Consider the following 27,917-nt stretch of genomic DNA (forward strand, 5'->3'; position numbering starts at 1 on the left):
GCGGTACTGGAGCGCCAAGTCTAGGTCCAAAAGGCTTCATAACAGCTTCTACTCCTAAGCCATAAGACTTCTGAACATCTAATCAAAGGGCTACCCAGACCCCTCTTTTACGCTGCTGCTACTCTCTGTTTATAATCTATGCATAGACACTTTAACTCTACCTACATGTACTGTACATATTACCTCAATTACCTCAGCTAACCGGTGCCCCCACATATTGACTCTGTACCGGTACTCCCTGTATATAGCCTCGTTTGTTATTTTACTGCTGCTCTTTAATTATTTGTTACTTTTATTTTCTATTTCTTTACTTATCTATTTTTTTACTGACCACTTATTTTTTATTTATTTTCTTAACTTCTTAAGGGATTGTTGGTTAAGGGCTTGTGACAAATATAATTTATTTGATTTGATTCTTCTAACTCTAGAACCAATAAAATTGGAAATATTTTTACCACCTCCCCTCTCTTTCTTACTTTTATTTTGCTTAACATAAGAGATTTCAGACATGTACAGGTATCTAAATACTTCTGTTACGTTTATGATTTGCATTCCTTCTACATTAGCCAGAGAGCATTACATTGCATGTTCCTTCTGGGATGTAAACGAATAGAGCTAAGATGTGGCTTCGCAGTGGGTAACATCGGCATACTTGAGTCCAGCTTGTCAAGACTTGGAGCATGCTAAGTGCAATTCATTTAGCAACGCTGCCTTTTTGCAGTGAGGTCTATGGCTGCATCTCCATATAAATTAAATAACTTTGTCTTTTCATAAAGTCTCTGTTAACCTAAATAAATAATGTTATTTTGTACTTTGGCTGTTATATATTTTATACGCTTAAATTCAAAAAGGTGAAGCGGGGTGAATAATAATTTTTGTAAAAGATAAAACCTCTTAAAAAAAATATTTAAAAACTCAAGACAATAGACCCATGTGAAAGCGAGGGAGCACAAAGGAAAATGCTGCAACCACAATTTTTTTTATCCTTGTAGACTAAAACAAACAACCCCTAAAACCTGGTCATTCTAGTACTATAGACTGACTCAGGGACACAGTATGACAATACCTTGGCACAGAGGTCATGGGGGAATTACAAACAGACAAAAAGTAATCCCACACAAGACAAGGGTATTAACATCTGGATAAAGAGTAATGAGCACCAGTTCTGGGTTTGTTGGTTAGTTTTGACATTTACTGTCATGCTCAGAATAACTTCATTCGTTTGTATCTGAAGAATGAAGTAGTTGACATGGCCACGGACGTTGTAATCAGATATAATGTAGGATTTGTGCTGACGTGACCACCTAGTAGAGCTCAAGTTTGACCACAACTACATTAAAGTCTGCCACTCTTCCTTTTTTATTTATTTAACATTTATTTAACTAGGCAAGTCAGTTAAAAACAAATTCTTATTTTACAATGACGGCCTACCCCGGCCAAACCCTGACCCGGACGACGCTGGGCAAATTGTGCGCCTCCCTATGGGATTCCCAATCATGGCAGGTTGTGATACAGCCTGGAATCGAACCAGGGTGTCTGTAGTGACGCCTCTAGCACTGAGATGTAGTGCCTCAGACCGCTGCGCCACTCGGGAGCCCTGAGTGACATCAGTCAAATACAGAACAACAGGAAGGAGGGGAATGAGTCCTGAGTAACATTAGTCAAATACAGAACAACAGGAAGGAGGGGAATGAGCCCTGAGTGACATCAGTCAAATACAGAACAACAGGAAGGAGGGGAATGAGCCCTGAGTAACATTAGTCAAATACAGAGCAACAATAAGGAGGGGCTTGTCATTATCCTTCACAATCTCCTCGGTTATGATAAATATGTAAATCTTTTATCTATTGTGGAACTAATGTGCACTTTTTCCAAATGGATAACTTTGCATAGAATCAAATACAGTATGCATTTAAATAGTAATCTCCCTGGGGGGGTTATGTAAAAACCTGATGGTAAACTATGTTCCAGAGTACATACATTATCTTTATAATGTATATATACTGTATGGTACTACTCGTTACATAAACAAAGCAGATATCACATAGAGGCCGTGAAGCCACCCATAGTAAAATGTGGACTATATTCTACGGGTCAGGTTTACAGAGCATTTGCACCTGTGCAAAATATTCTCCTGTTATTTTCAGAGGGGAATAAAAGAGCCCAACATTTGTTTTTAGATTTGACCTTGATATAACTTATTGGTATTGTTTAGTCTGCAGGTTTTATTCCCCATTGAAAATAACAGCTGTTAACTCTTAGTAGACCTGTCCCTGAATGTGGAGTTGGATTAATACTGTAGATACCGTAGATATCTCCTGGTCTGCTTCCTCCTGTTCACTCCTCTCACTGAGATAGCAGCCTGGAGTTCTCTGCACAATGACAGCATGATCAAACAAAGGAAACACCGGTTAACGCTGATGCTCTGACCTCGATCGCCATAGTGTTGCAATCTAAGATTACCGCATCTCAGTTTCACTGGGATTCTGGGACCAAGCTTGGCATTCTCTTTGTTTTTGGTGAAAGGCCAAGCAAAAAGTAGTCCGTGTGTACTATGTAATGCAAAATCTCTTTTTGTTATTCATGCATAAATAGTGTAACATTCGTATTTATTTGTGAAAAGTCCTGAAGTCTTTCAAAGCCATGCAATGGTGTCCATGTGGACCTTAGAAACCCTTCATCTAGACACATTATTACATTATTACACTGACTTCCCCTTTAATAAAGGTGTCCATGTGGACCCTAGGAACCCTTCATCTAGACACANACATTATTACACTGACTTCCCCTTTAATAAAGGTGTCCATGTGGACCCTAGGAACCCTTCATCTAGACACATTATTACATTATTACACTGACTTCTCCTTTAATAAAGGCATTGGCTAAACACTGCCTCATTCAAATAAATCATCAATTGGCTATCAATCAACTGTAAAAAAAAAAACTCTAATAGATATTGCTACTGTAAATACAAAAGAAAAATGAATTTACTGATAAAATACTTAGATACATGTTGTTCCACAGAATGTATAGGGGTTAAGGTCTACTGACATCACAGCCCTATTTGCCGTGTCTCTTGATAGAACCTGTCAAATGTGAGGGTACATTTCCATGTGAAAGGCTAACTATAATACACAGCCGCATGGTTCTGCCTGGTAATAAAGCATTAATCGCTCCCATGAGGTTTCTGGAGCCATGATCGAGTCCCATGGCGTGTTGGCAAAACACTAGCCCACAAAGCCCAAACGTCAGTGCTTTGACAGGAGCTCATTCAAGTCTTAAGTGCAAGGAATGCGTGGCCACCTTTTTGTGTGTTCCAGCTAAGAGCCTCTCATGATACCATATTAATATGGACACACATGGAGGGAAAGAGGTTAGTTCAACTTAACCTGAAACCAATCATTATTTATTGGTTGTAATTTTGTGGCAAAATGTTATATTTAAGCCGCTAAAAGAAAGTGTGATGGTGTGTGATCACTCCTTGTTCCCAAAGCTCTTGCTCTTTGAAATATTAACAGACATCACATGAGTTTACTGCTGCTGCATTACTGGGGAAATCTGACTGAATGGGGAATTCCATTTGCCATGTTTCTAATACTGTTAGCTTTGTTTTGACGTGTCGTAAGCCAAGAGGGCCAGTAGATACAGTATTACACAAAGCGTATAACTGTGAGTTTACCTGATTGTATTGTTCTCTTGTGCTACACTGTTTCCAACCACAATGAACTCCTGATTTACCCATGAGTCTGAGGAAACATTCCTCGTTGGTTAGCAGAGGATATTAATAGGAGATAGACGATTTATTGAAATATTGGATCCTACCTCAATTTTAAATCTTAAAATGCCCTTGTCATGACGCCTCTATGAATTGTGGAACAACGGGTTTTTTTTCACGCTGCAGTATGTCACATAGATTTTTTAGGATAAGGCAACATTTGGAAAACAACACAATTAGCAATCACATTATTTTTTGCATCTCTGAAAATGTGTGTGGTGAATCTCAACAAAACAAAAAAAGAAAGGTCAGATATTGAATCTGATGTGACAGGCAATTCAGGCACAATATTGTTTATCTAAAATACCCAAATGTTTTCACTTGATTTGAATCAAATATGATTTTTAATACCACCATTTATTCCACTCAGTGGACACAAATTATTGCACATAGTGAGCTCTTCACAGTCAGTCATTAACTTCTCATACTCCCCAGACGTTTCTGAAGCTGTGTACAGTATAGCATAGTACAGCACAGAGCATCTCTTACCTTGAGTTTCTCATAGCGGTCGCTGAGGGCGGCTACTTGGTGGTCCCGATGCCGACCGACCAGTTTGCACAAGGCACAGATCAACTGTTCATCTGTGACACAGTACATGTTCACCTTCTCGTCCTCGTGCTCCAGACACATGAGTCCCCTGATGTGGCAGTCCGGCATGGGCTCGATCAGACGGTGGCCAGTGAAGGGCTTCTTATTGGGGTGGGTGGCCTTCAGGCACTCYTCGCAGTAGGACACCTCYCAGGTGACACAGGTCTTGACGGCYTCRTGGGGAGGGTCRTGCTCACAGAACTGYCACTGCACCSTCTCGCTGGGGGAGGTCATGGCCMWGCRGTCRYGGGCGYCCCGCTCYCGGCGAGTCTCYCTGGGGGAGTTGGGCCCGCTCACGGAAGCCTTCTGGAAGCGGTCGATGATGTTCTGCAGAGTGACGTTACGCTTCAGTCCCTCTAGGCCCCTCTGGTTGAGGGTGATGGCATAGCGACAGGTTGGACACTGGAAGGCGCTGATGGACTGCACAGGCTCGTTGGGGCTGCAGTGGGAGATCAGGATACGGTGGGCACAGTTGAAGCACAGGCTGTGAGCGCAGGGCAAGAGCAAGGGGTCCTCGAAGAGCTCCAGACAGATTGGGCAGGTCAGCTCCGACTCCAGTGTTTCCATCTTCACACACAACAAAGCGATGTCGTCAGCGAAATCCAGGGAAGCTGATCAGCTATCTGTAGGGATGACATGGACTTCATCATTAGAGAATGGGAGAGAGAGAGAGAGAGAGAGAGAGAGAGAGAGAGAAGCAAGGGGTTCAAAAGGGTTAAACAGTAGGGGGTTGTCAACTTTCCCAGAATATAAATTAATGAGTAGTCTGACCACATTCCTAATCTAAAGGGAACTGGAGATTACTTGGTGTAGTAGAGGAATAAATAGCAATTATTGGATAACACATCTCTGGTATCTTCATCAGGGGTATTGCATGAAATGCAGACACTTCTAAATTGAGTTTCAGTGTATTCTAAACCCCTTACAGAAATATAAATTAAAGCTCAATTGAAATTAAACTTGTTTGGTAAAAAGTAAAGCAATCCATGTAGATATTGAGTTCCCTAGAACTAATTCCTACAATATTTTATAGGGAGGCACATCTGTCCATAGTTCCTGTGATGCAACAGCCAAACAAAAAAGACCGAAATTGGGAAAACAAAAAACAAACGCTGCATATTTTATAAGAGCTTTGAGTTGTTTTGATGATATAACTCTGGAAACACCATAAATGAGTCATTTTCGTCAAGTGGCCCATGTCTATGGAGAGGCTTGGCTAGGCTAGCTAGCCCAGGGCAGTGAAGCCAGGCAGCTCACTGAAGCAGAAGTCCCTGCCTGTTCACGGCTGGAACTCCTTACTGTGACTGTCCTGATGGACACAGGGCCTTTGTTCCAGGTCAGTCAGACACCCCAGCTGCGAGTGGATGCGCTGTGCCCGTCGCGTCTCCCTGTGTGAACTCTACCTCCACGCATTATGTATGAAAGAAGGCAAAAGCTCATTATCAGGCCAGCCGGGCACAAGTGGTCTTTGAAGTTGAGGACACAGAAACACGCAGAGAGCTATAGCTAAGGACGGGTTTGTTCTCTCCCCCTGTTCTGTTCAAATCCACAGAGACACTCAGTTAACCTACTGGAAGATACAACTGTTGCACTCGTCTCACATGTCTGTGATGTAGACAATATGAATTCATCTGTGGGGCTTTGTTGTGCTACTGTTGGTGCTTTGTCCCGGGACATGAAGTTTGTTTTAACAGAAACCTTCTCTCTGTTATCCAAGTTGATGAGCCAAGTCAAGCTAAAGAGGGTAGAATTAGTGTGCCCAATGTTCAAACGTGATGTCAGTACTAAGAAAACATACGGTATAGGTTACTGTATAGCAGTTGCCAGAAATCCACTCAAATATTATTATAGCTTATGGTTTCCTCCACAAAAAATAGAGTCTATTTTTAATGCAATGTTAAATTATCCAATTTAAAATGCACAGTGCACACAATATAAAATCTTGATTGTTTGTACACTGAAGTAAATTAATCTGGTGAAATGGAAGTTATAAAATTTCAACAGTAAGATTACTTACAAAGTAGATTAGTGCTCATGTCTACTAAGAATAGTAATAGAATTAGAAGTGTCTACTTAATCCACACAATATCACTGTCCTGAAATGTCTGTCTGTCATCCTTTTTTTATCAGATTTTATTGAATCTTTTATTTAGCAAGTCAGTTGAGAACAAATTATTATTTACAATGACGGCCTACCCCCGGCCAAACCCGGACGACGCTGGGCCAATTGTGAGCCGCCCTATGGGACTCCCAATCACGGCCAGTTGTGACACAGCCTGGAATGGAACCAGGGTCTTTAGTGACGCCTCTAGCACTGCGATGCAGTGCCTCAGACCGCTGTGATACAGCCTGGAATGGAACCAGGGTCTGTAGTGACGCCTCTAGCACTGAGATGCAGTGCCTCAGACCGCTGCGCCCCTCATAGTGTGGGTAAGTATTCCACAAAACAAACAAACACAACTCGACTGACACGTACACTCTTAGAAAGAAAAGGTGCTACAGTATATCTAGACTTAATAATTTACCGGGGATGTTCAGTCACACGTGGCTGTTTATTTGCATGCAACTGTTGTATTGTAATTTGCTTTGAGGAAATATACAAAAATATTCAGATAAAAAGGGTGCACCAAAAAAGGGTTCTGCGCTGCCCTCATAGGAGAACCCTTTGAAGAACCCCTTTTGGTACCAGGTAGAACCCTCTTGGGTTCCATGTAGAACCCTTTCCACAGAGGGTTCTACACGAAACCCAAAAGAGGTCTTCCTGGAATCAAAAAGGGTTCTCCTGTGGGGACAGCCTCAGAACCCTTTTCGAACCCTATATTCTAAGAGTGTACGTCTGAATATTTTTTGTACATTTCCTCAAAGCAAATTACAATACAACAGTAGCATGCAAATAAACAGCCACGTGTGACTGAACATCCCCGGCAAATGATTAAGTCTCCGTTCAGTGAAGGCAAATAATAGTTCATAAATATTCAAACAAAGATCAAAGAGCTTTGCGTGAAGTGCAACTACTGTACATAAAGACAAATGTCCCGGCCAATGATGTCATCATACAAACTTACAAAAGCCCCAGAGTTACACTGAAACCCTGTCAAAGTAGACTGTGGCAGAAAGCCAGAGGAGAGTGCTTCACATCAACTACACCTTACTCCACTCCTCCTGAAAGTTTTCTATTCACACGCAGTTTACTTTACCCACCGATGGATTCCCTCCCGCTTTGCACTGCAGAGACATTTCGGTTGAGGGGAAAACTTCTGACCAAAATCATGAAAACGTATTAAAGGACATCAAAGGAAACACCCCCCCGTAACGAGAAGGCGGCGGTATGCAGTAACAGACGGTGGAGCATCCAGATGACAAAAGTCTTCGTCAGGCAGTAATCCTGCTGTACCGGAGCACGGCTGTCATTAAAAAGGAACCAGAGACAGAGAGCAAAAGGTAGCCAGCACAACAGGAAGACCTGCCCCACAACTCCAGGACAGACAGCTCCACCTACAGTAGGAGAGCTGGCCAGCAATCACTGGAAATACAGGCAGAGAGAGAGAAGAGAGAGAGAAGAGAGAGAGAAGAGAGAGAGAAGAGAGTGAGACAGACAGAGAGAGACAGACAGAGAGAGACAGACAGAGAGAGAGAGACAGAGAGAGAGAGAGAGAGACAGAGAGCGCGAGAGAGAGACAGCGAGAGAGAGCGAGACTGAGACAATCAGAGAGCGAGAGAGAGAGAGAGAGAGCGAGCGAGACAGACAATCAGAGAGAGAGAGAGAGAGAGAGAGAGAGAGAGGCAGGACATAAGCAGAGACAGAGTTCTCCAGGACCACAGGGGTTAGGCCTAGTCAGTGTAACTCTGGCCCTCACACAGGACAGGCAGGTCAGTGTCCTCTGTCCTCTGATCCCTGCCCTCTGAGCTGTAAACCAGAGAGGAGACAGAGAGGGAGAGAGTCAGGATCAGTTTCCCTCTGTGACCGTCTCCTCTGCCTCTCTAGCGGCACAATGCTGCCCTGTGTGGCGGAACTGTTCTTAGCTCTGTCACCAGGGATTAAAAACTGAGAAAGGCTGACGATACACATGCACACAAATACACACGCACGCAGGAACGCAGGCACGCACACACACCCGCAGGGGATGGGTTGGGATTGGAGCAGGGACAGGGGTCTCTGATTCCCTCTGCTCCCAAACAACAAGCTGACCTGGAACACAGGGATCACATCCCCAGTCTGAACTCTTTCTCCCTGCTCAAAACGTCAGTGTTTCTCAAATGTCTCACTGGGTTGAGGCAGTAAGCATACAAAGTTTCACAAAATCATCATTAGATGACAAAAGACAATAAGAAATGTAAGAATTGCTGTTTCAAAGTGAAACCATTACATTTCTCGACCCCTCCGCAAGACTAGTAAAATCTGTAAAAATGTGTCTCTCCACCACATGAAACTTCCCGGTGTGTTCATGATAAACCCTGTGTTCATCTGTTCCGGTGTGTTCATGATAAACCCTGTGTTAATCTGTTCCGGTGTGTTCCATGCATGATAACCCTGTGTGTAATCCTGTTCCGGTGTGTTCACGATAAACCCTGTGTTCATCGTTCCGGGTGCGTTCATGATAAACCCTGTGTAATCTGTCGGTGTGTTCATGATAAACCTGTGTTAATCTGGTCTCGGTGTGTTCATGATAAACCCTGTTTTAATCTGGTCCGGTGTGTTCATGAAACCCTGTGTTAATCTGTTCGCGTGTGTCATGACAAACCCTGTGTTAATCTGTTCCGGGTTCATGATAACCCTGTGTTATCTTTCGGGTTCATGATAAACCCTGTGTAATCGTGTTCCGGTGTGTATGATAACCCTGTGTTAATCTGTTCCGTGTGTTCATGATAAACCCTGTGTTAATCTGTCCCGGTGTGTTCATGATAAACCCTGTGTTAATCTGGTCCGGTGTGTTCATGATAAACCCTGTGTTAATCTGTTCGCGTGTGTTCATGACAACCCTTGTGTATCTGTTCCGGTGTGTTCATGATAAACCCTGTGTTTAATCTGTTCTGTGTTTCATGAATAAACCCTGTGTTCATCTGTTCCGGTGTGTTCATGATTAAACCCTGTGTTCATCTGTTCTGGTTAATCTGGTGTGTTCCCATCACTCAAGTTTATTAAAGTGGGGATGGATCACTTTAAATAAGGAGGGTACCATCTACCATCTGCTCTCCATGTGCCTCCCTCCCCTCCTCTCTCCCTCCCTGCTACCTCGCTCCCACCCTCCCACCCTCCCTCCCTCCCTTGCTCTCTCAATCCCCTACTACAGTAGTGTACTGTAGTCTAGTATACTGTAGTGTAGTGTACTGTCGGGTATTGCAGTGTAATGTTTAGTGAATGTAGTGTAGTGTGTTGTACTGTAGTGTAAAAGTACTGTAGTGTAATGTAGTGTACGGTTAGTGTACAGTATTGTAGTGTACTGTACTGTAGTGTATTGCAGTGTAATATATTACTGTACTGTATTGTACTGTAGTGTAAAGTACTGTACTGTAATGTAGTGTACGGTAGTGTGCTGTACTGTTGTGTATTGTAGTGTAATGTACTGTACTTACTGTCAGTGTATTGTAGTGTAGTGTACTGTAGTGTATTGTAGTGTACTGTACTGTAGTTATTGTGATGTACTGTGCCATTGTGTAATGTAGTGTACGGTACTGGACTGTAGCTACTGTACTGTAGTGTACGATTGTACTGTATGTTCTTAGTGATGCAGTTAAGTAGATGTAATGTACTGATATTGTACTGTAGTGTAAAGTACTGTACTGTACTGTAGTGTACGTATTGTAGTGTGCTGTACCGTTGTGTATTGTAGTGTAATGTAATGTAGTTGTACTGTACTGGAGTGCAATGGTACTGCCTACTTATGTATGTAGTGTACTGTACTGTAGTGTAATGTACTGTAGTTTAATGTAGTATATGGTAGTGTACTGTAGTGTATTGCAGTGTATTGTAATGTACTGTTGTGTAATGTAGTGTACTGTACTGTAGTGTACTGTAGTGTACTGTACTGTTAGGTAGAGTACTGTACTGTACTGTACTGTAGTGTAATGTACTGTACTGTTAGGTACTGTACTGTAGTGTACTGTACTGTTAGGTAGTGTACTGTACTGGTGCATTTTAGTGTCAGTGAGTTTCAGTGGAGAAGAGTGAGGCTCATCTTCACACACCCGGGACCCAGAGGTTCCTGAAAACATGGTCCTAGTTCCTTTCTACACCTATAGTAGCCTAACACATGCCTGCTATTTAAAAAATAATGTTTTGTTATACACAAAGTCCTCTAGGAATAGTTTCACAAGTATGCAACATTCATGCATAATACTAAATAAATTGATGGCATGCTCCGGAGTGGCGCAGCGGTCTAAGGCACTGCATCTCAGTGCAAGAGAAGTCACTACAGTCCCTCGTTTGATTCCAGGCTGTATCACAACCGGCCATGATTGGGAGTCCCATTAGGCGGCACACAATTGGCCCAGCGTCACCTGGGTTAGGGTTTGGCCGGGGTGTGCCGTCATTGTAAATAACAATTTGTTCTTTAACTGACTTGCCTAGTAAAAAATAAAAAATAGTTCAAACTGTGCTCATCTATAAGAGATATAACACTGAGTCAGCAGTCTCATCATACACAAAAATCATGCTGCATTAACTTGGATTAGTAAATGCATGGGTGGATCTGAATGATCAATTGCCTTGAAGCCAGCCCCCTGTCTGCCCACTGCCAGCAATGGAAACATGTGAACTTTACAATGGGGCTGGGACAGGCTCTACAACCAACCCGGGGGGGGTTTGTCACCTACAGTCATTGGTTGGCACAAGACTCACAATCAATAGCCAATAGGACTGTGCATTCACGTGGCCTGAGAGAGAGAGAGAGAAACACCACTTTTAAAAAGCCAACTAACACTGTGTCTAATGAGTAACCACATCTAGACACCACCAGCCTAAAAAGAGACCCACAGAGCTGTTGTCATAAAGGTTGTTAAATCCCCGACATCTAGTGCCAGCAGAACGGGCAAGATTAAGTGCAGGAAAGCCGATAATATACGCTTAATAATAGGATAAAGTGTAAATGGTTTATCCCCAGGGCCCAGGCATGCATGGTGGTGTAAACTGCTGAACTACCAGAGAAACAGTACACAGGGATAAGGTTCTCTGCATGTGGGCACTGACAGGTTTTCCAGTTGGGATATATGCACGAATCAAGCATTAGTACTCTACTAAGCAATACGGTGCTTCCGTGAAACTGAATTTGAATATTAGAGCTTCTATTAGAGCTTACAGATGTAGGATTTTAATTTGAGTCAGTTTGCTACAGCAGTAAAATTACAAAACTTTAGAAACCTTGAATACACTACAACTTTGCAATTCCTGCTATGCATGAAAATGCTCAGCAACAGAAGAGTGATCAAATTAAGATCCTACATCTGTATAACTAAATATATATATTTTTTTTAAACGAGAGCCATACTTGGATCGTTTTTTCTCTCAACTCAAGCTCTTTCTGATCAGCTTTGACACGCTATTTGATCATCTATAATGACGACCTTCATCCTTGTATTCATCATTAGAGAGAGAGAGAACTTTCTACCGGCCTAACAGAGCAGAAACACCCACAGTGGAACGAAAGCTAGACGTCCATGGTAAAGAGTTATCATCATTAGAGAGAGAGAGAACTTTCTCTTTTTCCCGGGGCAGATATCTAAACTTGTTTATCTGTAATCCTGTTTTTGTGGCGTATCTGTGACCAATGTGTGGCCTGGCTCTGCCCCCTAAAGCACTTGTGTGGCCTGGCTCTGCCCCCTAAAGCACTTGTGTGGCCTGGCTCTGCCCCCTAAAGCAGCCGGTTCAATAGAAAGGTCCAACAGCACTCCTGTCAAGGTTGACATCAAGTCTGACATTTCAAAGTGAAATCTCAAACTTTAAGAGGCCTTTTTTAAACCTTGAATACACTACAAGTTTGCATATCCTGCCGAGCAGGACATTTTTCAGCAGCAAAAGAGTGATCAAATTAAGATTGTACATATGTATTGATTGTGACATGACAATAGGTATTTCATTTGTTTAGTGTTGATGTCTTGATGAGGGATATTGATTACAATGTGTGCCAATAAACAATAGCCTACAGTAAGGAGTGTACATGTAAAAATACAATATTACAGTTATGAAATGCAACCGGCTGAAGGAGATACACTGCAAAGGAGTTTGTGTGCAGTTGAGAGAGACAATCCAATGTGGATTTGACCATAGATAAGAAATTGGAAACAGAGGCCACTAGTTGGATTGATACATTGCCAGTTAGCCTTTAGCCAGCCAAGCAGTCAAGCAGCTTTAGAACAGAGGGTCTGTTAGCTACGCCTGCTGCTGGCAGGGCCGGTCTTTCTGTAGGTCATCCTGGTCAGTAATCAGAACAGCCAAACTCTCCCATTTCCTCTCTGCGGTTTGGCAGGTGGCATCAGCAGGAAAATAGTGTTTTCTTTCCATGACCACATGAACTTTCACTGAATCCCCCTCAGACTCATTATTTTCCAGCAAAGCCCTGGCCCAGCATAGATTTCCTGATAACAGAATTGGTCGCTGTTGGATTGCACTAATCTCGTATTCCAATCGTATGATTAAAATATAATCTAACGTTCTCCCTTGATCCCAAAATACTGTACAAAGTACTCACTGGATTAAAACGAGGGTTTATTATGCATCATTGAAACTACTTCAAAAATGTATGGGTTAACAAAGTACATATTTTGTCATTCTTATACATAAAGTGTACTGTTTATATTGCTGCATAGTTATTTCAGATTACCACATATATATTGATGGGCAATTTAGCCACTACAAAACAGAGGTAAAAGAGGGACACCTAGTGGCTGTAAACCGCATGACACTGACAATCCCTGACAAATTGACTATTGAAACTGATGATAAATCATGCACTATGCACACAGACTGCCATAATACTAATCTATATTAGCGTCAAACAAAACATTACGGATGTAGACTCCCAAAGTCATTATTCACTATCCCCGCCTGTACCTTTCCTTGTTGACCTCTTTCAACAACTAGGCTACAATCAACCTAAACAAATCATTCACACACTGACAAGGTTTCCATGGGGATACATGTGATCTAAGAGTGATCAGAGAGAAAAGTCAGGCATTCCTCTGTTCCACTGGGAGATATTTAGTTACTAATTAATCAAGGAAACCCCCCAGGCTCCAACAAGTCTCAATTTTACACTTATAAAATAATAAAGTAATAAGGAAGTACACAGATAAGCTCTTTTCTAAAACTACAGGCACTATTTTGTTACAATAGTACTGCTTTGAAGCTAGACAGGCAACTCAGATAGCAAACACTGCTATATTTCACTTGTGTTTATCTTATCTTAAGTAGTAAAAGACATTTGGAGGGTCATTGGGAGACACTGGGATATTCTCATTCCCCTGTTAGCACTGGTATAACTCTCATACTGTGGAACAAACGGAGAATGTTATTGGTAATAAACTTTTGAAAAATAACAGCTTCACTCAACACAAACATAGCTTTCATTGAAATGTGTGCGAGCAAGACAATAATTATATGAACTGAATAACAATGAAGCCTGATATTCCAACTGCATTCTGCAAATGGAATGTTTGATTAAAAAGACAGGCAACACTTCTTAGGATTGATCTAACTCATAAATAATGTTTTCGTGACAATCAAGGTGGAAAAACCTTGGTATTGGTATCATCACTGAAGTTGACACACCAGCTTTCCTAGTCACAACATTCGCAGCTTTAGAATGAGTCACGTCAAAAGTACGAGGATCACAGACAATCCATTGCACATGATCACACACATTTTGCCATGTTGTTGTACTCTGTCGTTTCACTCACTGCCTCCCTCAACCACTGTGTTATTCTACACTCTGTGATGTCACTTTCATAATTCCACACTAATGGAATTTTCTAAGTGCAGAACAGCAGAGTGACATCAGCTCTTGAACTACGCCCTGCCTCGAGGCTGAGTCAACATTTTGCTCCCTAACATGTCAACACACTGACACCGAAACACATACAGCACACAGACACCACTTGTTTCTGTGTAAGAAAATATGCAAAACCTGAAGATAAAGTAAGCAGTAACCTCTTTATTTACCTGCCACATGGTTAAAATCCCATTATCCACAAACAGGGGGAAAATAAGAAATGTCTCACAGTTGACGAGTCTGGTAACACTACACTATAACAGGCCAATCCACTGCAACGCTCTGGAAGAACCGTCTGACTCGTCTGTTTTAACCTTCAGTACCAGTATTGACTCGTCTGTTTTTTACCTCCAGTACCAGTATTGACTCTTCTGTGAGTTTCTGGCCCTCTAGGAGGGTTGAAACTGTTTGCCGTGGGCTGCAAACTAACCAATGACACAGAGGGGGGAGGGACCTCTGAGATGGTGGGTGTGTCAGGGATTGTGAGCTGAGAAGCTTTGCTGTGTTCAGAAACTATTTCCAAAACGGCACATATGGTGTTACTAGAGAATGTTTATATAATCCAATAACCATTAATCATAATGTATGTGGTTTCAGTGACTTGTCGTTGACACACAGAAACACAGCGGGTAGAACCACGGTATCAATCCAGTTTATCCCACAATGATTATTATACACCACGACACACCAATGTTGATGGAAAACACATAACACTGTCACAATGTGAGATGGTGGGTCTCGTCCCATGTGAGGTGGTGGGTTTCATCCCAGTCCAATGTGAGATGGTGGGTCTCGTCCCATGTGAGGTGGTGGGTCTCGTCCCAGTCCAATGTGAGATGGTGGGTCTCGTCCCAGTCCAATGTGAGGTGGTGGGTCTCGTCCCAGTCCAATGTGAGGTGGTGGGTCTCATCCCAGTCCAATGTGAGGTGATGGGTCTCGTCCCAGTCCAATATGAGATGGTGGGTCTCGTCCCAGTCCAATGTGAGGTGGTGGTCTCATCCAGTCCATGTGAGGTGGTGGGTCTCGTCCAGTCCAAATGTGATGGTGGGTCTCGTCCAGTCCAATATGAGGTGGTGGGTCTCATCCCAGTCCAATGTGAGGTGATGGGTCTCGTCCCAGTCCAATATGAGGTGGTGGGTCTCATCCCAGTCCAATGTGAGGTGGTGGTCTCGTCCCAGTCCAATGTGAGGTGGTGGGTCTCGTCCCAGTCCAATGTGAGGTAGTGGGTCTCGTCCCAGTCCAATATGAGGTGGTGGGTCTCATCCCAGTCCAATGTGAGGTGGTGGGTCTCGTCCCAGTCCAATGTGAGGTGGTGGGTCTCGTCCCAGTCCAATGTGAGGTGGTGGGTCCCGTCCCAGTCCAATGTGAGGTGGTGGGTCTCATCCCAGTCCCAGGGAAACACTATACAGCCCAGTGACAAATAGCCAAACATAACAATGAATGATGTCACCATGCATCATTACACCTGTACAGAATGAGACTACCGGCCTAACAGAGCAGAAACACCCACAGTGGAACGAAAGCTAGACGTCCATGGTAAAGAGTTATCAAGATCATACTGGCTGTGCTGTTTACCACAGTGAATACACTAGCTTCTGTATGAAAATGTTGTGGTCACAGTCACAACAAAAAAATTCCATCATCCTCAATGGCATCATGATCATAATGCTGAGGTGATGGTAAAGCCAAACACTGGGAAGATTTATCTTGACTTTCATTAAACTTTACAAGCCACATGTCAGTTTCTCGCACTGAACACACCCTCATTCCATCTTCCCATGTAAACACACTGAATGGACATGGAGACACAGCGGAATGTATTTGTGGTTGAAACAGTTGACTGAGACAGTGTTGAAAGTCTCCCCAGTTTGTTGGCACCAGTTCCACCGCTCTCTCTCTGTGGTCATGTGGAAAAATGCACCCGCTCTAAACGTCTGCAGCTACTAGACATGTTTGGCAGCCGCCCGTTGATGCAATCACATCGTATAACATCTGATCAATGCTAAACCCTGGCCTCCATCCCACCTCCATAGCCAAAGGCTGATGTATGTCCCGTAACTCAGCTCACACGTTCCACTACCTCGGATGACCTTTTATCAATGACCTCATGGGATCACTAAGGTTCTCTCCCAAAATGGCACCCTATTCCCTATTTAGTGCACTTCTTTTGACCAGGGGCCCATAAAGCTCTGGTCAAAAGTAGTGCACTATATGAGATTATTATTATTATTACCATTTGAGATGCAAAATATGACTATTGATATCTCGTAATAAGGCCCCGTGTTAGTTTACAGCGCTAACAGAACAGCATGCTGGCTACAGAGCTCTGGCAGTAATCCATTTCAGTGGCCCATTGCACTAGACTAGAGCAACTACCCACTGGGCACACACTGGTTGAATCAATGTTGTTCCACGTCATTTAAATTAAATTACGTTGAACCAACTTGGAAAAGACGATGAATTGACGTCTGCCCAGTCAGTAGGGTTACGATGATGACGTTACATTTTTCTTTTTAAGTAGGAGCATGGATCAGAAAATTAGTCAGTATCTGGTGTGGCCACCATTTGCCTCATGCAGCGTGACACATCTCCTTCGCATAGAGTTGATCAGGCTGTTGATTGTGGCCTGTGGAATGTTGTCCAATTAATTTTTAATGGCTGTGCGAAGTTGCTGGATATTGGCGGGAACTGGAACATTCTGTCGTAAACGTTGATTCAGAGAATCCCAAACATGCTCAACAATGCTTCCCTGAGACGGTTTCTGACAGTTTGTGCAGAAATTCTTAGGTTGTGCAAACCCACAATTTCACCAGCTGTCCGGGTGGCTCGTCTCAGACCATCCTGCAGGTGAAGAAGCCGGATGTGGAAGTCCTGGGGCTGTCGCGGTCACATGTGGTTGTGAGGCCGGTTGGACGTACTGCCAAATTCTCTAAAACGACATTGGAGGCGGCTTATGGTACAGTAATTAACATTAAAGTATCTGGCAACAGTTCTGGTGGAAATTCCTGCTGTCAGTGTGCCAATTGCATGCTCCCTCAAAACTTGAGACATCTGTGACATTGTGTTGTGTGACAAAACTGCACATTTTAGAGTGGCCTTTTATTGTCCCCTGCACAAGGTGCACCTGTGTAATGATCATGCTGTTTAATCAGCTTCTTGATATGCCACACCTGTCAGGTGGATGGTTTCTCACTAACAGGGATGTAAACCAATTTGTGCACACAATTTGAAAGAAATAAGCTTTTTGTGAGAATTGTTGTGTCTTTACTGTCATTAAGGTGATGACGATTATTTTATCAAATCAATTAACTGTGTTTAATTATTATGATGATTAAATTAATCCTGTAACAATTAACTCAATAGCAATCTTGGGGAACCACGGAAAAAGTTTATTTAACGAGTTACCGTTTTCCGAATGAACTCTTAAAGATATAAAGATATCTTATATTTCAGTCATCAATCAGTCATTAATTAATTTACCTTTAGTCTCATTCTGGATGTTGCAAAATCCTTGGATATCTGCACAACCCCAGCATAAGTGATGAATCAGTGATATACACATTGCTTTAATTTTTTATTTACTAACTAACTAAATAATCACACAGAATTACATAAATACACAAACAGAATAGCTTACACATTGATTACTACATAATGCAATGAAAAGTCCCTAGTGGACTAAACCGATATGACGGCTTGTTACACAAAATGGCGGATTCAAAAGAGAGGGAAAGGGAGAGGCATGTACATACAGCTGAGAACTTATGCTCCGGGAAATGCGAATACTTTGCACATGAACTGCCGCTCATTCGAAAGAATTGCAATGTACACGGTTCACACCGTCCGCCTGCTTGGTCTTTAGTTTTAAACCATTTCTCAGCCATGTAGCCACTGCTTTATGCTATCTGGTCTATAGAGGTTTTCTTCTTCTCTGTTGAAAGTTTCAGAGCGTCTAACCATTTCGTACCTTCCAGCTCACGCTGTCGGTCCCACTGGTCTGATGTAAATTTCATCACGGGTCCTTTTATGCACTCTGGAAAAAAGGGCGTTCCATGACGCCGACATAATGCCTGTGCTCACGTGGGTGTGGTCACTGACTGGTTAAGACTTCATATCAAAAACAATTATCTCATTTAGAAGGCTAACATCACATTACATCTTCTCACAAATAGTTTCATATTTAATCGTATAAGTTCCACAACATCTAGATGTGAATCTGGTAACTGGGAAATATACACATTCAGAGATACAGTTATGTTGTTCTACTGTCCTTAGTTACATCACATATTAGTAATGAATTCAACATGATTGTTATTTAAGTACCCACGGACCCTTTCAACCGTTTGGATTACAGAAATATTGTTTCATTACCCAACATTGGATGTCACAGTACTACAAAATCTCTCTGTTGTAACAAAGGGATTTTTTTACTTCCCTTTCATAGACCGTCATAAAACGTTCAACTTCACCCCTCACCCCCGCTGCGGGAGAGAGAGAGAGAGGGGGGGGGGGTGAATCTGGCTCCTATGATCCTCACTCAAAAGGGCAAGTCATGTCAGAATGGAAAATTTCTGGGATTTTTTATTTCAGCTCATGGAACATGGGACCAACACTTTACATGTTGCGTTCATATTTTTGTTCAGAATAGTTGATTTTGCAAACTCATCAAAACAGAAGCTTCCGAGATAAATAGTGGGTAAGTGGACAGCGCACTGCATGGCATCTGTCATGGAAATCTGCCTCAATATGACGTTGATGGTCTACAGTAATCCTATTAAACATTAAGTCCACTATTTGGGTGACTTTGAGCGATTCTGGAACTGTTCTGACCAACATTTTTTTTGTACAGAGCGCTCTGTGAATTGTTCCGTGACATCTCTGGTTGTCCTGCTCCGCTCTCATCTGAGACACAGGTTGCGTTCCTCTACCCAGATCTTACCATGCAAGGATAGGTATTTTACGCATCATCTAACCGCATCATATGTTACAGCAATCTGTCAGTCGATGACACAGTCGATGACGTGGCACACAACCATTGGTTGATGCACGCAATGTCTGAGCAGGGGAACCCGACCCCAGTATGTGAAATCTGACACCTCATTTGAGTAGGTAGCAACATTTTCTGGCCTATCCAGACAAAGGATGGAACTCCATTGGCTGTGAACCTCACAGCTTCATTTACAATATGGCATACGAAACGGGAGACTCTAGAGCAGAGATATTCAACTCTTACCCTACGAGGTCCAGAGCCTGCTGGTTTTCTGTTCTACCTTATAATTAATCACACACATCTGGTGTCCCAGGTCTAAATCAGTCCCTGATTGGAGGGGAACATTGAAAAAATGCAGTGGAACTGGCTTCGAGGTCCAGAGTTGAGTTTGAGGGCTCTAGCGGTTACAGCAAACATAGTCTCATCTCGCTGTGATGTTCTCAGATGGATTTAGAATTGAAACAAGACTACTTTCTCTTGGTCACAGAGGGACAAAATCAATGTGTGCTTAAAGCTGAAGTTGTAACGAGCCAGCAGGCATTTGAATGGTTCCAATTGTATATTGTCATTAAGTAAGCGCCGACAGACAGCTCTACTTCAATGTCCAAAGCACCTTTGCTGTATTTCGTTTTTGTGTATGTTATTTCTTACATTATTAGCTCAGAACGTTTTTTGTCTTATTACATACAGCCGGGACACAACTTTTGGATATCAGAGCGGCGGTAATTTACCAGCATTACGACCAGGAATATGACTTTCCCGAATTGGATCCTTTGTTCGTACCCCCCAGGGCACGAGGCTCCAAGATGCCGCCGGCGGAGAAGAGGTATTTAGAGTGGACTTCTAGTCCGGCTCAGGAGGCGTGCACACCATCCACCGCTTACAAGTATATTACTCGCTCTTGTTCAGTCGCTGGACAATAAAGTAGACGAGCTCAGAGCAAGGTTCTCCTTCCAGAGAGACATCAGGGACTGTAACATACTCTATTTCACGGAATCCTGGCTCTCTCGGGATATACTGTCCCCGTCCATACAGCCAGCTGGGTTCTCAGTACATCGCGCAGACAGGTATAAAGAATTCTCCGGGAAGAAGAAAGGAGTGGTGTATGTTTCATGATTAACTACTCATGGTGTGATTGTGATAACATAGTCCTTTTTTTCACCCGACCTAGAATACCTCACAATCAAATGCCAACCGTATTACCTCCCAAGAGAATTCTCTTCAGCTATAGTCCCAGCCCTCAAGCCGATACCACGACGGCCCTCAAGGAACTACTACACTGGATTTTATGCAAACTGGAAACCACATATCCTGAGGTCGCATTTATTGTAGCTGGGTATTTTAACTAAGCAAATTTGAGGAAAACGCTACCGAAGTTCTGGAAAAACACTCAACTACTGAAAATTCCCCATTCGAGATGCCTACAAGGCCCTCCACCGCACTCCCTTCGGCAAATCAGATCACGACTCCATCTTCTTCTTCTTCAGTGGGGTTTATCGGCGGTTGGCATCCAATGTCATGGTGCATTACCATTCTGGAGTGTGGGCCATAGACAGGGAGAATCTAAATCCTACCTGCCAGCCCCGTTGCTCTTAAAAAAAGATAACAACATATTTGAGACTATGTCTAATGACGTTCTACTCAATATACTCTTTAAACTAATTTCCTGAATCCCCTTCTCCCTCATACTAGATCTCAGCCTCTCTCTTTCCCTCTGATACTGCCCACACTGTAGCAATACATGCTGAACTGTCTCGGTTTCCTGGCAATAATCACAATTTCCTGTTGGATGCTTTCCTATCACACTTAAGGTCTTATTCAACTGGCTGTGTCCCACCCTTAATCTTGTCCCTTCCTGCTGTCCTCGTCTCCCTGACTTTCCTCTGTACTTGAAATAAATGCCTGCCCTTAGTATCTCTATTCCACTGCGCCTGCCATCTCTGCACCACTACTGTCCATATCAGGCTTTTTGCCTCTGCCTTGCTCATGGAAACTACAACCTTAACATCCCCAGTACTAAGTGCTTGTTTAGCCAGTACATCAACTGCCTCGCTCCCCTCCACCCCCACATGGGCTGGGACCTAAGTAAATCTTATCTGTATACTCATTACTCTAATCCTGCAATGGGCTTGTAGCATCTCATAAAACATGTCTTGTCTATGTGAGCTAAAGGACTAGAGACTCATCAACACTGCACATGAATCAGAGCAAATAACTACTCTGTCTGGCTTGACTTCCTCCATCCACTGCAAGGCGAACACTATGGCCATCATCTCGGCTGTATACACAGCCAGATGATCTGTAATACGTTTCCTGACTCTCACCCCACATTCCTGCACTACAAATGTTGACCCAGTATGTCCTGTCATTGGATCTTTCGAACCATCTGTGTAAATGGCCACAACATCCTGATACACAAAATACAGACGTCTATTAAACAAAACAGATGGCTCAACACCCTCCCTATCTTCCTGTAGTCTCTCCAACATTTCTAGATCAACTACTGGAGGTGGGAGTAGCCATGCTGGATTTACAGGAATAGCTACCGTTGGACTAAAATCCCTTCCATACAGTCCCATCTCCTTCGCCTGGGTATTACCCTCCCACCCAAAGCTCGTGTTCTGTCTTCGCTCATGTTCCAAGCATGCCTGTAAAATTCCCTTTGCAGGATGAGGCACTCCATGTCTCTGTAGGTTGACCCAATAATTAATTGCCAGTTGCTGTCTCCTAATCTGCAATGGCATTTCCCCCATCTCCACCTGTAGTGCAGCCTCTGGGGAGGTCAGAAACGCCCCACTACATATCCTTGTCCTTGTCCCTGTATGACATCTAGCCATTCCAATAAGATCCAGGCTGCAGAACCATACGCTATACTGCCATAGTCTATTACAGACCGGATCAATGCAACATACATGGTCCTCATTGAGGAACGCCCAGCCCCCCACTCCTTCCCTGTCAGACAGGATCAATGCAACATACATGGTCCTCAATGAGGAACGCCCAGCCCCCCACTCCTTCCCTGTCAGACCAGGATCAATACAACATACATGGTCCTCAATGAGAACGCCCAGCCCCCCACTCCTTTTCCCTGTCAGACGGATCAATGCCAACATACATTGGTCCTCAATGAGGAACGCCAGCCCCCCACTCCTTCCCGTCAGACAGGATCAATGCAACAACATGGTCCTCAATGAGGAACGCCCAGCCCCCCACTCCTTCCCTGTCAGACAGGATCATGTAACATTACATGGTCTCAATGAGGAACGCCCAGGCTCCCCACTCCTTCCCCGTCAGACAGGAATCAATGCAACATATCATGGTCTCAATGAGGAACGCCCAGCCTCCCCACTTCCTTCCCTGTCAGACAGGATCAATGTAACATACATGGTCCTCAATGAGGAACGCCCAGCCCCCCACTCCTTCCCTGTCAGACAGGATCAATGTAACATACAGTCCTCAATGAGGAACGCCCAGCCCCCACTCCTTCCCCGTCAGACCGGATCAATGCAACATACATGGTCCTCAATGAGGAACTCCAGCCGCCCACTCCTTCCCTGTCAGACGGATCAATGCAACATACATGGTCCTCAATGAGAAACGCCAGCCCCCCACTCCTTCCCCATCAGACAGGATCAATGCAACATACATGGTCCTCAATGAGGGAACGCCCAGCCTCCCACTCTTCAGACCGGATCAATGCACATACATGGTCTCATGAGGAACGCCAGCCTCCCACTCCTCAGACCGGATCAATGTAACATACATGGTCCTCAATGAGGAACGCCCGCCCCCCACTCCTCCCCGTCAGACAGGATCAATGTAACATACATGGTCCTCAATGAGAACGCGCCAGCCCCCACTCCTTCCCTGTCATGACAGGATCAATGCAACATACATGGTCCTCAATGAGGAAGCCCAGCCCCCACTCCTTCCCTGTCAGACCGGGATCAATGTAACATACATGGTCCTCAATGAGGAACGTCCAGCCCCCACTCCCTTTTCCCCGTCAGACAGGAATCAATTGCAACATTACATGGTCCTCAATGAGGAACGCCCAGCCCTCCCACTCCTTCCCCGTCAGACAGGATCAATGTAAACATACATGGTCCCTCAATGAGGAACGCCCAGCCTTTCCCACTCCTTCCCTGTCAGACAGGATCAATGTAACATACATGGTCCTCAATGAGGAACGCCCAGCCTCCCACTCCTCAGACCGGATCAATACAACATACATGGTCCTCAATGAGGAACGCCCAGCACCCCCATTCCTTCCCTGTCAGACAGCGCATCACATTTAACACCTTCTTACACTTTCCCACCACTTTCTCAATGTGTTCTGCCCAGGTCAGTCTAGGGTCAAAGTTTACCCCAAGGAACCTGAAGGACCCCACCCTCTCCAAGTTTCTCCCATATAACCTCAAGCATACCTCATCTTCCACCTTCCCTCTGGTAAAGAACATTGTCTAAATTCTCTACAGAGAACCTGAATTCCAACATTAATGCCTACCACTCTACCTCATCAATAGCTTCCTGTACCTTCCTGACTACGTAAGGCACATTTCTTCCTCTCTTCCATAAGGCCACATCATCTGCAAATACCAACCTCCCAATATCCGGCCACACCTGAGAGTAAACATCATTGATCATCATTTCACGATTTCATTTTGCTCCTCCCTTCCTATAGGCAGAAACTCAAACAGGAAATACTAGTGCTAAGGTCTATTCAACGCTGGTCTGACCAATCGGAATCCATGCTTAAAGATTGTTTTGATCACGCAGATTGGGATATGTTCCAGATAGCCTCTAAGAATAACATTGACGTATACACGGACACGGTGACTGAGTTCATCAGAAAGTGTATAGGGGATGTTGTTCCCACTGTGACTATTAAAACCTAAACAAACCAGAAACTGTGGATAGATGTCAGCATTAGCGCAAAACTGAAAGCACGAAGCACGGTATTTTACCATGGCAAGGTGGCTGGTAATATGGTTGAATACAAACCGTGTAGTTTTTCCCTCCGTAAGTCACAATTCAACGGCTGAGACACGAGACGTCTGTGGCAGGGTCTACAGACAATCACAGATTACAAAGGGATAACCAGCCACGTCGTGGACACCAACGTCTTGCTCCAGGACAAGCTAAACACCTTCTTCGCCCACTTTGAGGATAATATAGTGCCATTGACACGGCCCGCTCCCAAGGACTGTGGGCTCTTGTTCTCCGTGGCCGACGTGAGTAAGACATTTAAGCGTGTTAACCCTCGCAAGGCTGCCGGCCCAGACTGCATCCCTAGACGCGTCCTCAGAGCATGCGCAGACCAGCTAGCTGGACATATTCAATCTCTCCCATTCTGCTGTCCCCACTTGCTTCAAGATGTCCTACAATGTTCTTGAACCCTAGAAAGCAAAAGGTAACTGATCTACATGACAATCGCCCAGTAGCACTCACTTCTGTCATCATGTAGTGCTTTGAGAGGCTAGTGAAGGATCATATCACCTCTACCTTACCTGACACCCTAGACCCACTTCAATTCGCTCTGCACACTGTCCTATCCCATCTGGACAAGAGGAATATCTTTGTAAGAATGCTGTTCATTGACTACAGCTCAGCCTTCAACACCATTGTACCCTCCAAGCTCATCATTAAGCTCATGGTCCTGGGTCTGAACCCCGCCCTGTGCAACTGGGTCCTGGAATTCCTGACGGGCCGCCCCCCCAGGTGGTGAAGATAGGAAACAACACCTCCACCTCGCTGATCCTCAACACAGGGGCCCCACAAGGGTGTACTACTGTACTCCCTGTTCACCCATGACTGTGTGGCCACGCACACCTCCAACTCAATCATCAAGTTTGCAGACGACACTACAGTAGTAGGCCTGATTATACAACAATGACGAGACAGCCTACATGGAGGAGGTGAGGGCCCTGGTGGAGTGGTGCCAGGAAAATAACCTCTCTTCAACGCCAACAGGAGCTGATCGTGGACTTCAGGAAACAGCAGAGGGAGCACACCCCTGTCCACATCAACGGGACCGCATTGGAGAAGGTGAAAAGGTTCAAGTTCCTCTGTATACACATCACTGACAATTTTAAATGGTCCACCCACACAGAGGTGCAAAAGCACCTCTTCAATCTCAGGAGGCTGAAGAAATTTGGCTTGGCCCCTAAAACCCTCACAAACTTTTGCAGATGCACAATTGAGAGCATCCTCTACAGAGGGTGGTGGGGTCTGCCCAACGCATCACTGCGCACACTGCCTGCCCTCTAGGACACCTACAGCACCCGATGTCACAGGAAGGCCAAAAAGATCAACAAGGACATCAACCACTCGAGCCACGGCCTGTTCACCCCACTATCATCCAGAAGGTCGATGTCAGTGCAGGTGCATCAAAGCTGGGACCGAGAGACTGAAAAACAGCTTCTATCTCAAGGCCATAAGACTGTTAAATAGCCATCACTAGCACCCGGTTACTCAACCCTGCACCTTTGAGGCTCCTGCTCTATATACATAGACATGGAATCCCTAGCCATTTTAATAATTGAACACTAGTCACTTTAATAATGTTTACATACTGCTTTAATCATCTCATATGTATATACTGTATTCTATTTCCTGTATTTTAATCAATGCCAATCCAACATTGCTCGTCCTAATATTTATATTTTTCTTAATTCCATTCTTTTACTTTTAGATGTGTGTGTATTGTTGTGAATTGTTAGATATTACTGCACTGTTGGAGCTAGGAACACAAGCATTTCACTACACCCACAAAGCATCTGCTAAATATGTGTATGTGACCAATAAAATTTGATTTGTTGATATATTTTACAGTTATAAGACATTTTGTTTATAATTTGATTCTTACTATATTTAGAAATCATTTCGATTATTTCAAGCTCCCACTTTTGTTGTACAGGAAAACTGTGATATGTGACTAGTTTTACCAGAAAGGTGATATTATAATTTTTCTGGCAGTATAGGCATTATTAGTTATTGTTTATGATCCTCTAATGATAAATCATTACTTTTGAGATTGTCCATCTACTGTAGGCGGGAAATCAACATTTAACAGGATCATACTGTTCTGCTTCCTAATCAACACTGGCATACCAGCTCCTCTGATGCCACAACAACAACAGTGGAGCTGTATTAGTCTCAGCTGTATTTTTTTTATTCCCAGCCCTGTGTATTGTATAGGACACTGGCCAACAGCTGCATGCAAATACTGACACTATCGATCGATAGCGACTTCATGCATACTTCCCCATCATGTTCCAGCTTATGAAACTTACAGATGAACAATGCAAACAAAGCCAGAGGGAAATAACAAATTATTGATTGAAGTATTGTCACCGCCCGCCCTCCCCCTGGCTGTCAATATTTTCATCCCCCGCCGGCGCGCCCCCGCGCCCGCCCCACCCCCAGCACACAACACACACACAACAACGTTACCAACACTACACACACACAACAACTGACACACAGCAACATCACCACTCACGGGACCATAATAGAAAGGTGACTGCAGCCAAGCTTATTGAGTGAATTGACCGTAAGTGCATGAGCAGTGGTCTTGTTATCGGATCGTGGGGACAGGTTTCTTTTAGTTTATCGCTTAGTTTTGTCACATGAAGCGGCGTACAAATAAAGGTCATTTTGAATTATATGAAGAGTGCCTTGTGTCCTCGTTGTCCGTTTTTGATGAACGATTGTAATACATATGGTTAGTAGTCTATAAGTAAAGATAAGAGTAAGACTGCTCAACTAATCAATTAAAACAGTAGAGATATTTCACCCTACAAAGGATAGGATCACCACCACCAACGATTACTACATGATTAAATGTGATATCTGTATTTGTTAATAAAAAACACAAAAACATGCCATTATCCTTACCAGCTTACTTCTCCACAGTTTCAGCCTGGGTGTGACGATGAAACAGCTCTGAGTCACAGCCACTTGAAGAGTGGCAAATGCTGAGATACACAGTCTTTCTTACTTCAGGAGAGCCTCCTGTTCTTCTCTTCTCCGAGCGCTTGGTTGGTCTCTCCTGCTTCATCTTGCCCTTTGCTACATATTTCTGAAAATTCCGCTCAAAGCAAACGCACACAATAAACGCTACACACACACACACACACACGACACGCCACACACACACACTCACATGTCATCTTAGGCATCACACAGCACCCAAGCACACATCACACACCACACACCAACACACACACACATGACACACACACACACACCAATCGTTTCCTCTCTCTGTCTCTAATCCCTTCCCTCAAAAGGAAGCAGAGTGGTGCTTCAAATAACTCCAACGGCAGAAGTGACTTCTAGGGCTTTTCCTCTATGGTGGTTGTGTTGTTGGCTGGGATCATTAACTTGCCTCTTGTGTTGTGTTGTTTGCTGGGATCGTAACTTAGTCCCTGGAGACTTTGGGAGGTAAATAATGCCCGCCTCCTGGTGGGGGAGGCTGTCAATCAAGAATTGGTGGGGGGCTGGGGTGCCTGGCTCCAAGAGAGACATCCCTGGGTTGGTAATTAGGGTACGAGCAGTGGCCCTGCATGGGAGATTA

The 27,917-nt window shown here is 43.9% G+C and overlaps 1 protein-coding gene across 5 annotated transcripts in view; it reads right to left on the reverse strand.

Annotated features, from left to right (window-relative positions):
• The window catches only part of LOC112068350 (E3 ubiquitin-protein ligase Midline-1), a 76,467-nt gene that overhangs the window by 18,897 nt on the left and 29,653 nt on the right, over nucleotides 1–27,917 (reverse strand). For 2 of the 5 annotated variants that reach the window (XM_024135481.2, XM_024135480.2), the window contains exons 2-3: nucleotides 4,265–4,986; nucleotides 2,307–2,372 (exon numbers count right to left, since the gene is read on the reverse strand). In XM_024135481.2, coding sequence (XP_023991249.1) covers nucleotides 2,307–2,372; nucleotides 4,265–4,930 — 732 coding nt within the window. In that variant the 5' untranslated portion in view covers nucleotides 4,931–4,986. Of the gene's footprint in view, nucleotides 1–2,306; nucleotides 2,373–4,264; nucleotides 4,987–7,564; nucleotides 8,296–14,516; nucleotides 14,725–27,917 lie in introns of those variants that run through there. The other 3 variants (XM_024135478.2, XM_024135479.2, XM_024135482.2) reach the window with 3 other exon arrangements.

This window comes from Salvelinus sp. IW2-2015, unplaced genomic scaffold (assembly GCF_002910315.2).
Source record: "Salvelinus sp. IW2-2015 unplaced genomic scaffold, ASM291031v2 Un_scaffold463, whole genome shotgun sequence".
Classification (NCBI taxonomy): Eukaryota; Metazoa; Chordata; class Actinopteri; order Salmoniformes; family Salmonidae; genus Salvelinus; species Salvelinus sp. IW2-2015.